At 40.1% G+C, this 21610-nt stretch overlaps 1 protein-coding gene across 1 annotated transcript in view; it reads left to right on the top strand.

Annotated features, from left to right (window-relative positions):
* LOC124131781 (galanin receptor 2a-like) overlaps positions 1 to 17326 on the top strand; it is an 81443-nt gene extending 64117 nt beyond the window's left edge. The window contains exons 2-3 of the mRNA XM_046495243.2: positions 5873 to 6290; positions 14485 to 17326. Of these exons, the coding sequence (XP_046351199.1) occupies positions 5873 to 6290; positions 14485 to 15429 (1363 nt within the window). The 3' untranslated portion in view covers positions 15430 to 17326. The remainder of the gene's footprint in view (positions 1 to 5872; positions 6291 to 14484) is intronic.
* The last annotated feature ends 4284 nt before the right edge of the window (positions 17327 to 21610 follow it).

The raw sequence follows: 21610 nt of genomic DNA, 5'->3' as shown, positions 1-21610 counted from the left end.
GTGAATTTTGTGGTCTGTGAGCTGAAATAGTAAGTACATTGTGATGACTTCATTACAATACGCTGTCTCAAGTATGTGATCCTCCTTTGAGGGAAAACTGTGGTCATAAATAGTCAGACTACGCCAATTGAATTTACTAATGGAGAAAGAACAGTATGGATCTGAAAACAAAATGTCCTAACTTCTTTGGTACTGTTACATAAAAACAATATTTATCTGTAAATGAGAACATGGATAATTACTTTTGCTTTAAAAAAAAGTGTAAATATTTGTGTATTTGTTTGTTTCATGTGAAATAAAGGCATATTGTTTTTTAGTTAATATTATACAGCACTTCAAATTTTAAAATATCATTTACTCAAATACAGTAAACTACGTTTATAACGAACACGCTTATACCGAACTGACCGATATAACGAACTATTTTTAGTCCCGGCCATGTGTTGTGTATATGTTGTATATATGCTTATAACGAACTACGCTTATTACGAACAAAAATAAGTGGTCCCTATGAGTTCGTAATAACCGTAGTTTACTGTATTGGAGATAGGACATTATGGTTCTCAGGCGACGTAATGTCATTATGTGTCTAACCATAGAAGAAAGTTTCACACGAATAACACTCCTTCAGAGGATAAATTTAATAGTACCACTAGTTAGTATATGTGTTCCCTTATGGCGTCATGTTTAATTAGGGACAGCTAAGCGTGCATCACTGAATGATACATCCACCTGGTTAGCGACATCTTCACTGGAATAACCTTCCTCAAGGCTAGCTGTTTTTGGATTGAAGCTTATCAAGCTATCTTTAGCCATCTTTATCTCCATATAACATTCATGTAAACTAATTACCATGCATATATTCCCCTCTTCCTTTGACGCTGAGAAACAAGCACGCTTGGCAAGCATTCGGTAAGGATGGTACGTGTAGTTAACGCTACTGTCATCTGATCCGCCTTAGGTCATCAGCTGGAACTCATGTACCAGTGTTAAAGTCCAGTGATGCCTGGGTTCTAGGAGAGGGGAAGCAAGTATAAATGGCATTAGAAACCCTGCGGTTTTCTCATTAGGATCAGTGATTGCTTTATTTAAAAGCAACTTTAGTCGTGACCTTTGATGTCTGTAAGAGAAGTTTCTGCTGGTACTAATAATTATGGGTAAAATGATCTGCTGTGGCTGGTTCAAGGTCCCGTTGGTATGTCATGTTGTGAGTTACACTAAAGGGGTTATCGTTGTGTTAGGTAAACAATTGCCCATCACCTTTAAGACAAATATGCCTCGATAAGCCTGGTCGTTAAAATATATCCGAAACACTTGCATGCAAAACATCCTCTCACGACAACATAAAGGACAGGTTGGAGATTTTATCGGAAAAAAAATAATAAGTTGTCTCTGAAAATTCTTGAATAAAATAATTATGCAAGAAGAACAGGTTGGAGATTTTATCGAAAAAAAAAAATAAGTTAACGTTGTCTCTGAAAATTCTTGAATAAAATAATTATGCTTCAGACTGTTGAAATAAAAAAGAAATTGCCTGCCTCAAAAAATAAATTGTTGCAAAGTGTTTTTCTTTTTACAAATTCAGGTTCATAGTTTTAAATTAAGAAATGATCTGGTTTTGTAATTGTAACTGAAGAAATATCCAATCCCCATACAAAATCTTGCATACCCTGTCGGGATAAGCGTTACAATCTAGGTACCGAACGACCTATGCTGGTCGTAAGAAACGACGAAATGGATCGGGTGGTCAGGTTCAGTGACTTTGTTGATTGGCTGTCACATCAGCCCGACGGCGTGCAACGTTGCTCATAATATCAATCACTGGGTTGCCAGTTCCACACTCGATTATTTACAGGCCGCAGTCATTCAGCTGGAATATTGCTGAGTGTGGCGTTAAATAACAAAAACCTAGTCAACGTGGTGTCTTAATAGCTTCTGAGTCAAGGTATTAGGTATTAGTTTGTGCAACAAGCTACATCATGACCTGAAGACACACTGACATGCTTACCTAAAGATAGTTCAATTAACTTCATTTGAACCATGCGATAAAAGAATTATTGATTCCGTATCATTTAATTTGATGATAGAAGAGTTTGACGATGCATGTGTACCATTCTGAACCCAATTAAATATACCACGTGTTGTACCACCGTTAACAAATCGACACATTCAAGCCAGACGCCAATAGTGTTTAGAGTGTAGGACCGGGGGAAAAGGCGGTGTTCTCGTGTGACGTTTTCACACGAGTCCAGATTCACTTTAGACTTTCGGAATCCGCATGGACGTGTCTGGGGGTTCGTCCTTACGAACGTCATGCGAACGTCAACGTACGTCAACATGACAGATTTGCGAAGGGGTCTGTAAGGATATGGGACGGGATCACTATTGACTGCCAGAACGCCACTGCATATTTTTTCTTTGGAGGGTCACTTGGCGGTACTACCGAGACAACACACTGGCGCCAATAGCCGTTTGCCGTTGCCATTGCTGTTTGCGCTCCATGCTGGTCCACGTTTGGCCTTTCAAGACGATAACGCTTGTGCCCATCCTGCACGTAGCGTAACTGACTACCTCCAGATTCACATTACCAGAATTCAATGACCATTCCTGACATTGACCCCATAGAGCACGTCAAGGACATGATCGGGACACGTGTACTCCGACGTCAAAGGCCATCCGCTACGTCAGTCGAACTAGAGCAGTGGAGTTTTCATCGATATTTGCGTTTTGTTATCAGAGTGAGTGAGTTAGTGAGTTGGGTTTAACGCCGCTTTTAACAGTATTCCAGTTATATCGCGGCCGTGTCAGCTAAATGTGGGAGGAAAGCCCGAAGTGATACAGGTCTTAGACGTTTACCACTTCGGTGAAACCCACGAGCACGGATATGGTGCTGACAAACCTAGAAACATAATCGGGGCGAACCGGGATTCAAACCCACAATCATAGGTTTCTGGCGTGCCCAATGACGCAACTCTGCACAGCGAATCGCGGCGCCTTAGACGACTGGGTCACCCGTGCCCCCTGGTTATCAGAAGACAACTGTATTTAGAACTAACTCTGTTACTGATTGAGTACGTTTGGTTTGACGCCGCTTTAAACAGGATTCCGGTTATATGACGGCGTGTCAGCTTAATGTGGGGGGAATACCCTAAGAGATGCAGGTCTCAGACGTTTTTGGTGAAACCCACAAGTATGGGTATGAGGTTGACGAACCTAGAAACATGACGGAGGCTAACCGGCTTTGAGCCCACAATCATAGGTTTCTTGCCTGCCCAAGGTACGCAACTCTGCACAGAGAATTGCGGCGCCTTAGACGACTGGGCCACCAGTGCTTCCGCTGTTACGGAAAGTCATCCCTTCAATTCGTAGCATGTGCGCATGCAACATTAATGCGTAAGATTACTAATAAGCGTTAAATACATAGGCCTTGCAATATCTTAACTTTCTATTCATATATTGATCATCTCCTGCTCTGTGACTATGGGACAAACGTCTATGACTTCATGTTTGGAACAGAAGCAATATCGAAAATAAATATCAGTAAGCAGCAATTAGTTTCTACTGATGATATAATGGCGACATTTTTTATTCTGTTGTCTGACTGGTAGTCTTTATTTCTGTTGTATCAAATATTTGTAATATCAAGTCAAACATGTCATTAGTTGCTTGTAAACCGTTTTGTTCTTTGTCGAACTTTGTCATATGCTTAAAATCATACGTACAGTTCTAATTGCAAAAGTTCTTCACATTAAAACACCAAACTCATGAAAGGAAAATCAATTTCATTTTGTCACACGGAAAAATATGTTTGACAAATTGATCAAACCATTAATAAAATATAGAAGTTCAGATTGAACAATATGACATATACGCATGCTAATCATGACACGAATATAAATACTGATCAAAGGTGAATAGGACAAACGAAATATATACGTAATGTGTTCTCATGACAAATATAATGGTTCGATTACATCTATACTTTTGAACTTACCTGACATTACAAATATACGTCGACAATAAAACATCTTTTTCTGACTATTCGTTTTATGTTTTTGTTGGACCTCAGCTAGTATTGACAATGGTGTCTCCAATCGTTATACACAAGTGTTGAGAGCGCATCGAAGGTCTCTATTGGTGTTCATACGAAAGAACTTTAATTTACAAGCAATTATAAATGATTGATCCCTTTCATCCAGGTACGTTTCGGCGTCCAGTGTATCTATTATAAACCATGTGCCAACAAAGGTATGTGTGTAGCAATCAATGTGTGAAACATGTTTCAAGAATGAGCGTATATCTTGACAATTTGCACAGGGTTTGAATCTTGTAACATCTTTGTTAACTGTAAATAGTGCCTCGATTGGAATGGATGTATTTGGGGCAGTTTATCAGAATAGGGTATTCCCTAATGTATTTTATTGGCAATTACGACAATGGAAGAGTTTGTTATTTATATAATCAATTTAAAAAGTGCTCCAATGGATTTTAGCCAGTATTTGAAGAACGTTTAAGGCTATATAAACAGCGTGAAAATCATAAGATAACAAAACAGCATGTCAATAACTTATCATATTTGGTATGTCAGATACTAGTTAAACGGTATATCATGATAAGACGTATGCTGGCAGTCAAAAAGACAATCAGGGTACCTTGTTAGTTGAGAAGCAGTCTTTGTCCATAGATTCTTTTAACAAATTTATCCTTATTAGGTAAAATTAACCCTGTCGTCTGGAAACTTTTAAAGCGCCTTTAAGACGACTGTAGCAAATATAACGACAACTTTCAAAACACATTAACAGTCTAGGAAGCCAGTAGGAAAATCCTCTGATTCAAATTTCGTTAATTTTACAGAGATACAGAAACCATAAGTACAATATATATATGAATGTGTTACGGGTATACATATGCTTTGTTACCTTGCACTTGTGACTAGCACATGGCAGGGTCGAACCAGGGATGAACTAGTAACGTACGCTTGCTAACCGGTTCATTTGTAAACATCCCATCTATTTATGTGAATAGATCGTAGGCAAAACTATATCGTGAACGTTGGCGCATGTCATTTCCATCATATATCATTAGTGCAACCTTAAGAATAAATTTGAATGTTAATGAATTTTATTTTGTGTTTCTTCATCTATTTCCAAAGAAATCGTAATAAGCTTAAACAGCTGTGCGAGGACTGGATTTAAGCTGAAATTCGTATTGGCAGAGTTCTGGTACTTGATGGTATTAAATTGAGGTCTCAAATGATGAATTGTCTGTCATCAAATCTAAAATAGAGGATTTAATTAATTGAAGGTATATTATCTTAACAAAATGCACAGGCAAGCGTTAAATTTGTAGGTGAAATGAAAACAAACCAGACAATCAAGTGATTGACCAATACTCAAGTGCCACGGTAACGCGTGTTGTTTAAACTAGAGACGATAGTTAATTTTGAACTATGTCTGCTGCTTATAAGAAAAGAAATTCAAATTTGTTCGTTTTGCAACACACTGGTGGGAGGGGGTGTCAGTCTTAATGTCTCGGCCAATCAATTCTTTTGCAGTTGCCTCAGTATAAGAGATAAATACTTATGACGAAGAAAGGGGACTTGAGTCCACCATCAGAAACATGGAAACCGAGAAGATGCAGATATGTAGAGACGTGTTCTTTCCGTCAACCTTTAATTCAAAAGAACACTTGTATGGTCAAGCTTCCATGACATTTTCAAAAGGATCGGGGGAATCCAGACATTTAATTAGAAATATCAGAAATAAAAACAACTTAAAAGTGCACGTGGCATTTTGAGGTCAGTAATCTCCTGTAGCCATGGTGTATCTCCGGGGTGAAATGATCCATTCTAACCCATTTCCTTCATTTCCAGGTATTACGCCATCGTACATCCTTTGTCCGCCATGAAGATCAACAGCAAGTCACGAACCCGGAAAATCATTGCAGCGACGTGGCTCATCCCCATTGTGCTCGCATCTCCGTATCTCTATTGTCGAAGCTACGCCTTCGCCATTGGAAGCCGTCTTGGTCAAATTTCCAGACAGATATGCGTTGACCGCTTCGACGACATAGACGTCGCTATGTACGGAGAGGAAGCGTGGGGGACGGGCAGGTTCCGGCAGGGCTTCTTCATCTTCCTCTTTCTTTCTATTTACCTCATCCCCATGATAACGATTCTGGTCACATGCATCATGATCGCCATATGCCTGCTCCAGCCAATCTGCATCAAACGTTCTCCGCAGCTGGGCCGGAAGGACGCACGGCGCAGGCATGAAGAGAATAAACGGAAGGTACTGATTAGCTAAAAGCCATTATATGTTGACAATACTTTTCATCTGAAGGTAAAAGAAAAGCTGGTAATGACAACCTGTCTGGTATCCCCACAGACGTTACAGTGGCCATTATCATAAGATGAGAATAACAGACAACACTTACGTCTAGAGTGCAGATAAATGACAGCTAGTTCCGATAATTTCACGCATCAAAACTGAAGATGATCATTATGATTGTCAGAGTAGTTATGTGTGAAGGAATCATTGAGAATAATTGCAGCTTATCACCGTTGACCTCGGAAGGACTCATTGATTGTCCGACCAGGCGTTATATTACACAGTTATTATTTCCGGACAAGAGTTCTGCATAATAATACATATTAATATACATATTATTTATTTGTAACTTAGAACCTGGTGATGTCTATCGTATCTTATATGGCGAGGTGAGGTGAAATTGGGTTTTGTCGCGTCCAAGATTATTGCGCTTATATAGCGACGTGTGTGTATGTGTGTGTCTGCTTGTACTAGTCTGGACTGATGCCGATTTATAGTGCTAGCTCACTGAGAGGCCATACCGCAGTTTAACATGAAAACCCCACTCAGACAAAGTATACTGACTCCGAGCTGACCAGTCCTTGTTTTAGCCCCTTAATTCCGAGCGCCAAACAGGGTAACAAAAAGTACCATCTTTTAACGTCTTTAGGTATGACGCGGCCGGGTATCGAACCCCGGACCTTCCGTTCTCCGGTCGTTTCTAACTTGGCTCGATTAAAGGGTACGAAGAAACCAGATAGAAACATTTATTGTGTCCGTTTCAGAAGCCCAACGTGACACTGGGCACCTATGATGGGAGCATTGTTGTGTTGATGGATGGTGGATGGCTCGAGCTTCTAGGGGCAGATAAGCAGGACAATATGCATTCGTTTACTGCTCCTGTTACCTGGCGCGGTCGATTCATTAAATTGTGGTGGCACAGGTCACAAATCAGGTGAAGTTAAGCAACGTCACTCGCGGAGAGTAGGTGGATGGTTGACCACGTTTCGGCAGCTCGGCTCCTGGAAGTTTCTGGAGCTTCGGTCCCACCACACTGAAGCACAAGTGACTTTGTTCGAAATGTGCCTCTGTTCACCCAGCAGGGAATGGGTACCCGGTAGGATGAGATTAGGTGCTTTTTTTACCTTCTAGCGCCTAACAGGTAATATCGGGTGTATACTCCCCAGGGAGCTGAGAACGATGGTTGAGCGCACATTGATCTAGTGACCGGGGTAATAATGTCTGAGCGCTTAGAGCACGCTTATATATGAAGTACAGCGCCATATAAAATGGACTATTATTATTTATTTTTATTATTACTTTGGGGGTTAATGTACAAGGGCGAAGAACACCAAACAAAGGATGCTGATGTTATAGATTCACACAATGGTATATACACCCTGATACACTTGATACTAAAATAATGGTTGCAGGTCAATTTAAAGGGCAAGTTCACACGGAAATGAACCAATTTTTCTTGTACTTTTTCCACATTAAAAGTGTTAACATAGAAGTGTCATAGACAAAAATATAAAAACATCATATTTAATTAACATATTTTTTGCATTAAAACGATTTATATTTTTCACATTTACCAAGTGTTCTATTTCCATAACAAAAACACCATGGCTTATGCCCCTTGCAATATAACGTCATTGGTGCCAATTGATAAACATTATGACGTCATCATGCTTTGTTAGAGCCGCTTCACGTGGTGTAGGTACAGTTTTGTGATTCTAGCGTCTCAGATGACAGCCAGAATTGTGTTATGCTGAGTCACCAATGTGCCGGAGTGTGTCGTAGACCATGTTGTTTTACCGCAAACTGGTCCTTGATATCTTTTGCGTTGAGAATAGACAGGGACCCAGTTGAATTGGCACCAATTACGTCATAATCTAAGGGGGATAACTCAGGCCTATTTCGCTCGTAAAACGAAGGCCTCATAACGGCATATCATTTTAACACTATTGTGAGCTTCCTACTTTCACTGTGAAAAAAAATTAGTGTATATTTTCAAACACAGATACTAATTAATTCTAAAATTGCGTTTTGTTTAGAAAAAGAAAGAAAGTGATTTTTGCGTGTACACTTCCCCTTTAAGTATGAAAATCTAACATCGATCTGAAACTAAAGGGGTCGTATTGCAAAAAGGAATATTTCTCCCAAGAACACATTGATGAAGATAAGAACGTTTAGTGGACCAGCCTGCCATGCACAGACCATTACTAGGGATCTATCCATCCTTCGAAGTCTACATCATTTGTAAACTTTCCAGCCGAAAGAAGATGCAATGGACCAAACTGACTGTCTGGCATAGTTATGATCTTCCTTTTTGCTCGATCTTGAATTGAAACCAAATTTAACGAAAAAATCCATTTATTTTAATCTCCATGTCTATTGAAAGTGGACACTTATTGTTTACTATGTGTGTTTTCTGAGTACGTTTTATGATTACAAAATGTCATTTCAGAGCTAATCAAATGTTGTAAACCCATTAAATGTTGTGCTTAGTGCGCTACAGTAGAAGACTTACAATTGATTGCTCAGAAAAAAATAATGATATTTTAAATTAATAGCAGAATAACTTTAGAATTGACGTATCTTCACGAAGCGAATCACGAGAGAAATTGTTTTGTACATAATGACATTTTATATAAACGTGTAATGAAAAATATTTTCGAAGACTAATGTTTATATGGAATACATAAACTATCTATACTACTTTAAAACTGGGCTTGGGTATAACGCAAACCTCTCTTCTAACATTGGGAGGTATCCACATTGAAACTGGATTTCGGATCAACTCAATCCCAGGTTATCTCTGCTAACATTGGGAGGTATCTATATTCGAACTGGATTTCGGATCAACTCAATCCCAAGGTTATCTCTTCTAACATTGGGAGGTATCTATATTCGAACTGGATTTCGGATCAACTCAATCCCCAGGTTATATCTGCTAACATCGGGAGGTATCTATATTGGAACTGGATTTCAGTTCAATTTCGGCTAGCATGGGGGTGGGCGGGGGGTGGGGGGGGGGGGGGGTGGATTAATATTGGAACTGGATTGTGCACAAACTCAACATGTATACCTAGTTTCTATCTGAACGAGCAACATGCGAAGGGAAGGTTCAATATGCAGTTTACAGCGAAATCATTGTGTAGCAAATCGGAAAAGCCGAGTGGACACGAATGTGGTTGTAGCGCTTCGTCTGAATTCGTTATTGTCCCCATTTGGTAGTGCAGATATTTCAAACGATTATGGACATGTTTTTATTTATAGAATGTTGTGCCGTGCTAACTCAGGGACATTAGTATCATACATCTTAGTGATTCGACCAAACAAAGGCGATATTATCGCATCAGGATTCGGTACTGCATTGGCCCAGATATGTGCGTGCTGGTGTGCGTGTGAATAATAAATAACACAAGATACATCTTAGTCCAGATAGTGCATATTCAGACCCCGATTGGAGTCACGCGGAATTTATTTGTTCATGATTATAGTCGATTTGGTCGAATTATTGCATATGAGAGACACCTATCTTGACATGGGTCCAGATTGAAGTCAGTTTGGTCCAAAGTGTGGACGTGTGAGACATCCATCATAAGGCATAAGGACGCAGATTAGACATCCATCATAAGGCATAAGGACGCAGATTAGACATCCATCATAAGGCATAAGGACGCAGATTAGACATCCATCATAAGGCATAAGGTCGCAGATGAGACATCCATCATAAGGCATAAGGTCGCAGATGAGACATCCATCATAAGGCATAAGGTCGCAGATGAGACATCCATCATAAGGCATAAGGACGCAGATGAGACATCCATCATAAGGCATAAGGACGCAGATGAGACATCCATCATAAGGCATAAGGTCGCAGATGAGACATCCATCATAAGGCATAAGGACGCAGATGAGACATCCATCATAAGGCATAAGGACGCAGATGAGACATCCATCATAAGGCATAAGGACGCAGATTAGACATCCATCATAAGGCATAAGGACGCAGATGAGACATCCATCATAAGGCATAAGGTCGCAGATTAGACATCCATCATAAGGCATAAGGACGCAGATGAGACATCCATCATAAGGCATAAGGTCGCAGATTAGAGACGTCGTGGTTTCTTTATCCACGGGGTTGATCATTACCTACGGGGACAAAATATAGGTATGAGTTTGAAACCACATTTACCAGCTTCTAATATCACTGTCTGGCTAGATCCTTTTGAGACGAGGTTCGTCTTTGGCACCTAAAGGAGTCTTAAGCTCTGGGAAAATGCAAGACCCATCATGTTTGATTCAGATCGCTTAAACACAGCCTCACCTGTCTGCTACTTCAAATTGTACATTAATTTCACGGCTTATGATTACACTAGTTTGGTTTGTTGTTTAACGCCGCAGCTTTTTGACGGCGGTCTGTAAATAATCGAGTCTGGACCAGACAATCCAGTGATTAATATCATGAGCATCGATCCGGGCAATTGGGATCCATGACATGCATCAACCAAGTCAGCGAGCCTGACCACCCGATCCCGTTAGTCGCCTTTTACGACAAGCATAGTCACCTTTTACGGCAAGCATGGGTTGCTGAAGACCTATTCTACCCCGGAATCTTCACGGGTCTGATTATACTAATTACATGGACATAATGAGCTACATCTGCCCCTCGAACATACAAAGTGGCTGACCCTGAAAACGTAGGGCCACACTCAGGACAGAGCGAGTTTAACCATTTAGATCATAGTCCGTGTCATGATGGTGACCGTTCCCATAGCTACTTTCTTTACAGGTTACTTTTGAGGATGAAAACACTTTTGTCTCTTCAAGACGACATAATCAAACATTGTAGTATATAAATTGCAAATGTAAGCTTCACTAATCGCAGGGACGTGTATGTAGTCTCAACTAGGTTTAAGTCTCAAGGAACGTTTACGAATGCTGAGCTCATAAGGTATAATGACACGTTCAGCAATTTTGCAGCAATATCACGGCGGAAGTTATCGAGGAGGAGATTCATAGGCTGTATCCACAGGGAATAAGACGGGTACAAGGCGTGATCACTTTAAACACTGGACTGCCCTCTTACTTCCTCTTTTGCCCCGAGTGTATATAACGTATGGGTGCATAGCTGATCCGACTAACTTCTCGTGACGAAGGTGATTAGTTCGACGTTAAGTCCCGATGGTGTGGCTTAATTTGCTCAAATTCTCAGCTATGGTATACTTGCCCAAGAAGCAGTTATCCCCAGACTAAGACACGATAGTTTAATTGATCGCAGCCTTTGAGACAGATATTTCATCATCTGCATATTTGCATCGAAGAGGGATAATAATATGTTTTTTCATTTTGAACATACAGTCTGTAACATGTCAGGAAAGGTAGGTTTTCTGGAATTTTTTATGTTTTTTTTATGGACTTCTTTATGTTTTAAACAATTATTTCTTACATTTTTCAATTTTGGCAGTGTATTTTTCTTTTTTGTCTTTTATCCTGGTCCCATCCCTCCGGGTTTTAGTTATCTATCAAGAATTGAAGTTATATCTGACTAATTAAATGAACTGAACGGATTTATTTAAGTTTAAATGTGAAACTGGTGAGGGTTTATTCAGAAAATCTATAATATTTTGTTGTTTTATTTCGGTGTGTTTCACTTCCAAGAAGTATGCCATCCCTCTGGTATGACGCAAAGAGATATTTTATGGGCGCTTGTGTTCAATTTTCATTTTTCGACAGATTCCATCCTGGATCTTCTTTGATTCTAAAGATCAAAAAAGGACTGAGGATTAGGCCATTTGACGGGCATAAAAGTTTGCTTCAAGTGTGTGTCTGCTTTCTCACGTCCATTTATCAGCTAGTTATTCTAAAGCAGAAACAGTTTCCCCGTTTTGGAATGATCTAGAACTTTAGCTTAATAACTATCTTTCACAACAAAATAAATTGACAAAATGTCTTATTTGGTTTGATTTACTGTAATACTTTAATCAATCGTATATTTTATTGGGGAAAGGGCATGTTCGTGTTCAGGAATGAAAGGGATCAAACCGAAAATAGATATACTTTTAAAACTACTTAACAACATATTCAATCAAGACATTTATAGTTTTTAAAAAGGGATGCCGAAAATAAATTTAACAAATTATGGTGACATTTATTCTCAGCATTTGATTCTCTGTTGATACATGCTATGTTTGATTTAAGTTGTGTGTTGCAACATTTTAGTTTGAAACGTGACACTGTTTGTTTCAAAACCTTTAAATTAAAAAGGTGAGGTGAGGTGAAATGGGGTTTAACGTCGCGTCCAAGATTATTGCACTTATATAGCGACGTGCATGTACGTGTGTGTGTTTGTGTGGCTGCTTGTACTAGTCCGGACTGATGCCGATTTATAGTGCTAGCTCACTGAGATACCATGCCGCAGTTTAACATGAATACCCCACTCAGACACAGTATACTGACTCCGAGCCGACCAGTCCTTGTTTTAGCCCTTAATGCCGAGCGCCAGACAGGGTAACAACAAGTACCATCTTTTAACGTCTTTTTTTATGACGCGGCCGGGGATCGAACCCCGGACCTTCCGCTCTCCGGGCGGACGCTCTACCACTAGACCATGGAGGCGGTCTTTAAATAATAAAGAATGTATTGTGTCATTCTGTTGCAATCCGAAATATGTCTCGATTGAATACTGCATTACTCTACAACTCTGAGAACACTAAAAAAATAAATAAAAAAACAAAAAAAAAACAGTTTCCCCGTCCACTTATTATCACTCATCGCCCAAGACTGATGACAGACATGGTCCCTCCGTCTGTAGGTCCTTGTTGTGGGGCGGTCGGGTAGCCTAGTGGTTAAAGCGTTCGCTCGTCACTCCGAAGACCCGGGTTCGATTTCCGACATGGGTACAATGTGTGAAGCCCATTTCTGGTGTCCCCCGCCGTGATATTGCTGGAATATTACTAAAAGCGGCGTAAAACCATACTCACTCACTCATTCACTCACTCCTTGTTGTTGTGGACAACTTGTAGCTGCAGATTTTACTTCAGAAAAAGTCACACGCCGACAAAGGACTTACGTGGTACATGTCCGGACGCACTTTTAACATAGGTCCGCCATATACAGGAACTGTGTCTTCAACACTTTTATGTCAATGGATTTTGTATATACATTCTACTTGGGGCTGCTTTCCTCTTTGAACTGACTAATTTGGTGGGACATTGAGCCCTGATGATGTGGATCGCTGTAAAATATTGACCACGGCGTTGCCTTTCGCGTGCATGTAATGTTTGGCGCATTGTAGGATGAGGTATTGCTACGACTAAATGTAATTTAAAGAAACCCATATAGGTCTATATGTGAATGTGCACACTGTAAACCCGTGGAAGATCCGGGTTAGAATTAGTCTTCAGCAACCCATGCTTGCCGTAAGAGGTGACTACCGGGATCGGGTGGCCCGGCTCGCTGACTTAGTGGATGCATGTCATAGTAATTCCAATTGTGTAGATCGATGCTCAGGATGTTGATCACTGGATTGTCTGGTCCGGACTCGATTATTTACAGACCGCTGTCATATAGCTGGAATATTCCAGAGTGTGACGTTAAACAACAAACAAACAAACTGGTGTGGTTTCCGGATTCAAAATGTTCCGCAGGTTATGCAGGTCATGAGAGGAGACTTTATGGATCGAGCGGTCAGGCTGGTTTAACTGCTTCTTACCGTAGCGGGGGCACGGGTGGCCCAGTCGTCTAAAGCGCCGCGATTCGCTGTGCAGAGTTGCGTCCCTTGGACACGCCAGAAACCTATGATTGTAGGTTCGAATCCCGGTTCGCCCCGATTATGTTTCTAGGTTTGTCAGCACCATACCCGTGCTCGTGGGTTTCACCGAAGTGGTAAACGTCTAAGACCTGCATCACTTCGGGCTTTCCTCCCACATTAAGCTGACACGCCGCGATATAACTGGAATACTGTTAAAAGCGGCGTTAAACCTAACTCACTCACTCACTCTTACCGTAGCGTTGGATCGTTGTTCATTCACAATAACAAACTGTATTGTTTGATCCAGACTCGATTAATTACAGACCGCCGTCATATAGCTGAATTATAACCGACTACGGTGATAAACAACAATATAACATTCATATATATTCATGTTTCCTATTGTTTCAGGTTGCCCGGATGGTCATTGTGATAGCAATTGCCTTCATCGTTGCATGGTCGCCTCAGTACTGGGTCAGCATCGTAAGCCAGATCCAGGCCTCCTACAACAACGGCAGCAGCTTCCTCCACAAAAGCAACTTCCTCTTTACGATGCTTATGACCCATCTTTGTGGCTTCCTCAACAGCTGCATCAACCCCTTCATCTACAGCATAATGAGCAAAAAGTTCCGGCGGAGTTTCAAGCAGATCATCGGCACGTTCCTCTGTTGCTGTGTCTCCAAGCACATCTTCCGTTACCAGGACAGCATGAACGCAACGGCCTCTCACAGCTATGCTCAGACCACACGACAGAGCATGACCGATGTTCGAGACATGCATGATTGCCATATCAGCGAAGCAGCTTCTTCCGGCGGAAGTAGCAGTGGTGGCGCGAGCCAACATGGCCGCGGTTCCGCTTCGAGTAGGAGGAGCAAGGAAACAAAGCCAAGTCTCGATAAATCTGGCAAGAAGTCCACGGGATTTGGTCGGTCGTGGGCGGCGTATTCTAAAGACAATAAAGCTGGTTATAATATAATGCTGAAGTGTTTGAAAAAAGAGCCAGTTCAGAGGAAAGACGCTGAAAAGAGTCAGAAAATTTCAGACAAAAAAGAACTTGTTTCTAAAAAGACCACCGATTCGGATACTGATAACGTTCAGTCGGACACGTGTCTTATAGCGTCTGGAAGTTCAAAGACATATCGATCTAATGAGTTTCTTAACGCGCATGTCGATACATGTTCCGATTCTATAGATTCGGACGTAGAACTCGCTACATCACGTGATCAGATCAACGCCATAAGGGAGGAACACCAAATGACCTTGAGGCCCTTGAACGGTCACTCCTGTGAAGGGGCCAAACACTCACATTATATTCTCAACGGCAAAACATCCAATGGAAACTGTGTCCGGTTATAAGGTCACGGGCATATATCCGCCATTCCGTCCGGAAGGATGTATCAAACTCGGCAAAGTTCGTTGAATTCCAAGATACACCTTGGATATCGGAAATGTCCGATGTTTTCCGACTACACGCTGGTGCTGTTTTCTGTTGCCTTGTAATTTCATTGTGGGAGGCTTTTGTTTTGAATATATTCCAAGGATCAGTTCATGCCAAGTTCTAAAGGATAGCTGTGCCATACTGTGATTTCCATGTCGGAACATACAAGGGACTTTTCTTCTGGATAACATCTCTATTCCATATCAGAATGTATGAATTGGTGTATTGAGATACAATTTTAAACGAGCTTACGCTACGATAATTGGATCCTAAAAACTAGTTCTTAACAGGATCCCTCAGATTTTACAGTGGGATCACCAAGAGTTTACACCGGATGCGTTGTGTTTATATTTTCTTGGGAGTCTTGATCATAACCGCTTGCAGAATCAAAATTACATTGTTGTATATTATTTGATTTTGTTGCAATTCGCTTTGTTTATTCTTGATTTATAACATTGTCAAATTGTTATTGATGTAAATATAACAGAACAAATGCTCAAATAGCACTTTTCATGATGATTAAGGCTTACATTTAAATCAAATTATTTTATGTACGATTTGTCGTTCAAGCGTTCGCTCGTCTCACCTAGGGCCCGGGTTTGATTCCATGAATACAATGTGAGACCCATTTCTGCTGTCCCCGCCGTGATATTGCTGGATGCGTCGTAAAACCCTACTCACTCACTCTTAGAGACACAAGCTATTTGGATTTCAACTTCTATATTCTACAACCGTTTAGTGATAGGGCGAATTCACCGGATGAAGAGGCTAAGAAAATGTGTCACAATGTCAGGAATACGGAAGTTGAAATGACTACATTTTTAGTTTTTATGAACTGCCAACTCGAAATGACATTTAAGGTTCGTATCTCATCTCATTTAACCCCTCGTCAATTCTTGGGTATGACAATCAATATTAAAGTTCTTCAAAAGACAAAAGCATGCACTGATAGTGTTAAATTCCTTTTGCAGAGAGTATGACAAATGGTACATGATACCGTTAATAGCTATATCTTAGTATGTATCCACATATACTCTCTCTACATATACATCTACAAACTGCATGTTTTTCATATATTATACTGAGTAATATAACATTTGTTAAACTTATGGATCGATGACGATAAAACCTACAATGTTTTATAATCAACTAACTGGGCCGTTCTTATCATCATCAGTACTGATATAGAGGAGCATGAAAGTAACACGGAAATAAATATTACAAATTTATTATAATCATTGTGAGTTTGTGGAAATCTTTAAGAATATATCCCAGAGGTATGTTAGGTAGAGAACTAAGATCTGATTTTAATGATATTGCGAATGAAGCGTTTCAAATTCACAAAGATTGCACTGTAACAAAAGAACACTGGTTTAAAACGGCGGCTATATTTTATTGAGGTATGAATAAGATGGAAAGCTTTTCTTTTTAATGAACTCGAAGTCTTTTCAGGAAATGTGGTTTGCTCAAGCCATGTTATTTTTCAGATGGCATCTCTTGTACAAGATTGATTATCTCTTGGGGACCCGAGTTAGAAAAGGTCCCCTGCAATTGCTTTGATGTATGGGGCGGCCTAATTAGATCACGTGGTCAGGCGATGAGATTGTGTTGATTGCGTGTCATCAGATTCCGTGATGACGTGGGACGTTGCTCAAAGTACAAACCACTGGCTTGTCTGTCGTTCACTCAATAGTTTACAGGGGGCACGAGTGGCCAAGTCGTCTAAGGCGCCGCGATTCGTTGTGCAGAGTTGCGTCCCTTGGGCACGCCAGGAACCTGTGATTGTGGTTCGAATCCCGGTTCGCCCCGATTATGTTTCTAGGTTTGTTAGCACCATGCCCGTGCTCGCGGGTTTCATCGAAGTGTAAATGTCTGAGACCTGCATCACTTCGGGCTTTCCTCCCACATTAAGCTGACACGCCGTGATATAACTGGAATACTGTTAAAAGCGGCGCTAAACCCAACTCACTCACTCACTCACTCACTCACTCACTCAATAGTTTACAGGGCGCCGTGATATAGCTGAAACAATGCTGACTGCGGGTAAAATATTAAACAAACGACATTTTTAACATCTCTGACAAAAACACTTTTAGATTTTTTATTTAACTCGAGAGGGCTTGTATACGGAGTGAGTTTTGTTTTGTTTATTTTACTGGCGTAGATGTTTTGCATTGTATACGGACAGTAGATGTGGTACACCTAATTGATACGTCATGATATGTTGTCAGAGAACAACCTAGAGCAAATATACGTCACGATGTCTCCACCTCAACAACTGACGAGCAAAAGATGCTGATGATGATGATGATGATGATGATGATGATGATGATGACTGTATTATTTGCAGCTATTAAAATACAAGATCATAATTCTAAACACATTCAATGATTGATAAATATGTACCATGATGTATACCATTCCAAATTTATATAAGTTGTTGATTATGTATATTATGTTTTGTTGTTTGTGCTTCTGTAGGAGTATCATTACGTCCTTGCCCGGTGAGAAATTCTATTTTCACATATTGTTGACATATTAGCTGACATATTGATCGCATTGATATTGTACAGTTCACACGCTCATCATAGAAATTAGAAATTAGTATGATCCTGTAAGTGCAGATATACATACACGTATGGGCAATAAGGCTCGGTGATGCTGCTTATTCTTGTAAGATCAATGCCGCATACTGTCACTATCAGCATGAACCTGTTTGGGTTTTTGTTTTTTGGTTTCACAGAATTATACAAGAAATGCGGGGTGTAGATGTGTGTAATATGAATAATAAGATTTATATTGTCATCAATGTTATACACACAACATTTCAAAAACCACGATTTATATTTAGCGGTATAGCTCATGTCGACAATAAATCCTATATATGTCATGGGCGCACTCTTAACTTTAAAGTTCTACTCATAGAAAATGGAAAGAGGGGTTTTCCTTGAATATTCATCAGTAAATACATGAACTATTTTTCTTAACTGTGTAATTCAAAATTATATATTTATCCTTCATCGACACTTTGACATAATCGGACATTCCATAATTGCCATTTTTTTCAAGCATGTCGGATTTCGAGATTCGACATATTCTAGTTTCGAGTTTTGACATAAACGGAGTGTCTAGCTTTGAAACAAAAGGATTTTCGAACTTTGACATAAACGGAGGTTCAAGCTTTCAAACGAACGGAGCTTCGAGATTTGGCATCAATAGAAATTATTTTGCCTTGACTTGGAAAATATGAGGACAAACCGGATTAAAAGTTTGGATTTTATTATTAGAAATTGATAATTAGAAAAAGGAAATAATATGAAGAATATGCATCAGCTGCAGGCAAGGTACGACTATTATTTATGTTCAAAGTACCAACTGAAGGTGAAACAATGATGGCATATCACCTAATGTTACTACCCATCTTGAGATCAGGGCACAGATGATTTTGTGAAATCCTGGGATGCAGATTTAAATGTTTTGAGCATTCATGGGTACCAGAGGCGACTAACGGGATCGGATGGTCAGGCTCGCTGTCTTGGTTGATGCATGTCACCGTATCCCAACTATGTGGATCGATGCTCATGATGTCGATTATTTACAGACAGCCGTCACGTAGCTGGAATATTGCGGCGTTTAACAACAAACAAACAAAACAAACGAAAATAGCTTATCCACTGATACTGAATGTGTTTTCTGTAACGTTCTATTAACTTCCGTTAATTTCACACAAAATTATTATATTTTTCAAATATAGGAAACATTAGGTAAAATAATTTATGGATGTCAACTTCATTTTTACAAGGAACACTACGTTTCGAAGTATATACCTACTGCTTCCCCAGGGGAATAAATGGAAGTGACAAATGGAAGCCAACACTTAACAGTTAATTTGCGCTGATAATGGATAGCGATAGACAACTGGAAGCTAGGACTAGGCCTAGGTAATAGGCAATGGACAAACGGGAGGCAGGCGTAATTAGCACTGATAGATGATAGCAATGGAATAGGCAATGGGCACACGGGAGGCAGGCGTAATTAGCACTGATAGATGATAGCAATGGAATAGGCAATGGGCGCACGGGAGGCAGGCGTAATTAGCACTGATAGATGATAGCAATGGAATAGGCAATGGACACACGGGAGGCAGGCGTAATTAGCACTGATAGATGATAGCAATGGAATAGACAATGGACAAACGGGAGGCAGGCGTAATTAGCACTGACAGACAATAGCAATGGAATAGGCAATGGGCACACGGGAGGCAGGCGTAATTAGCACTGATAGATGATAGCAATGGAATAGGCAATGGACAAACGGGAGGCAGGCGTAATTAGCACTGATAGATGATAGCAATGGAATAGGCAATGGGCACACGGGAGGCAGGCGTAATTAGCACTGATAGATGATAGCAATGGAATAGGCAATGGGCACACGGGAGGCAGGCGTAATTAGCACTGACAGACAATAGCAATGGAATAGGCAATGGACACACGGGAGGCAGGCGTAATTAGCACTGATAGATGATAGGCAATGGAATAGGCAATGGACAAACGGGAGGCAGGCGTAATTAGCACTGACAGACAATAGCAATGGAATAGGCAATGGGCACACGGGAGGCAGGCGTAATTAGCACTGATAGATGATAGCAATGGAATAGGCAATGGGCACACGGGAGGCAGGTGTAATTAGCACTGATAGACAATAGCAATGGAAATGGCAATGGACAAGTAGACAAATGGAAGCCAGCTGGATATGAACGTTAGAAATATTAACGTTACAGAAACTGTGCGAGTGCATCAGCTATTTTTTCCATTTACAAATTGTAGTATTCATGATAACTTTAGTAAATTCGATCGTACCATGGAGCAAATTCGAAATGTCGTTTCTGTGTCTGATATGCAAACATATATGGAGTGGACTTATCTTTAGATCCCCTTCGTAGTTCATATATCCTATTCAGCATTTGTGAACAGGCTTGATAGGGTGCTATATGGTAACCGGTAATCATATTTACGTCATATTTAAGTCACATCTACATCATATTTACGCCATATTCACGCGTACCTATAAACTCAATCATAACGCTATGGTGTGGTTTCAGAACACTAGTATGGCTAAAAAGCGGAAAATGTCTCGTGCATCGGCTCGTCAATTTAAATACTGCGCATCGTTTATTTTTTGTATACCTGACATTGTTATAAAAGGACCGCGTTCAATCTGTCTAGTTGTTTGTTGGTTTTCTTGGTGGAGAAAACAAACAGTCTCGTCACTTATGTTTTAAATAAAATAGAAAGGAAAAAATGCCTCAGCGCTTTCCTCACATTTGAGATAGCTGTGCCCTTGAAACATGTATCTTTATGCCGCCCATTGACACGAGTCGTTTCTGTCAGACATATATAACATATCTATGTGTTGGAGAATGGCTAAAAATTCTGTCCAGAATAAAACTTACTTAAAGCATATGAGCCAAGTTTTCGATTGATCAGAAGGCTAACATTTACTCCCAGAAATAATTTTATCTGAATCAAAAATATTTATCCACAAAATACAAAATCAAATTCATATGGAGCCTAGAACAATCCTTAGTTCCTTGATCTAATGTAATCTAGACTTGCCAAATCATTCTAGACTTGAGTTGGACTCCTTTTTAAATATATCTTGTAGGGTCTGGGAGACAAACCGACTACAAAGACCATGCTAAGAAAGTCTGAGCTAAAACGTTTTAAACATGGTCGTAGCTATTTTGCCGAGTGCTTAGTAGAACGAGGCCAACATAGGATGATAATAGATATATTAATAATGATATAAGTTTCTCCTAATTACTCATTGAAATTTCTCTAGACTGACGACTTCAGGGATTTTCTCAATTAATGAGTTCCGCGTGTGAATAGCGAGTGAGGTTTGTAATGCTGGTTAATAAGATCGCGAGTTCGGACTTAACCATTTCTCTAACAAAGGTTCGTTTTTCTAAGATGAGAAACGCTTTATACCCGATACCCACAATTACAGAAATATCCCACCTGGGCACAAACGCCTTGATTCAAATTATCGACATTCCACCGTTTAAAGGAAACGAATGTTATTAACTGATTTATTTCG

The sequence above is a fragment of the Haliotis rufescens genome, unplaced genomic scaffold (assembly GCF_023055435.1).
Source record: "Haliotis rufescens isolate VD_foot unplaced genomic scaffold, xgHalRufe1.0.p SCAF_3, whole genome shotgun sequence".
NCBI lineage: Eukaryota > Metazoa > Mollusca > Gastropoda > Lepetellida > Haliotidae > Haliotis > Haliotis rufescens.
This window is presented reverse-complemented; position numbering and strand designations above follow the sequence as displayed.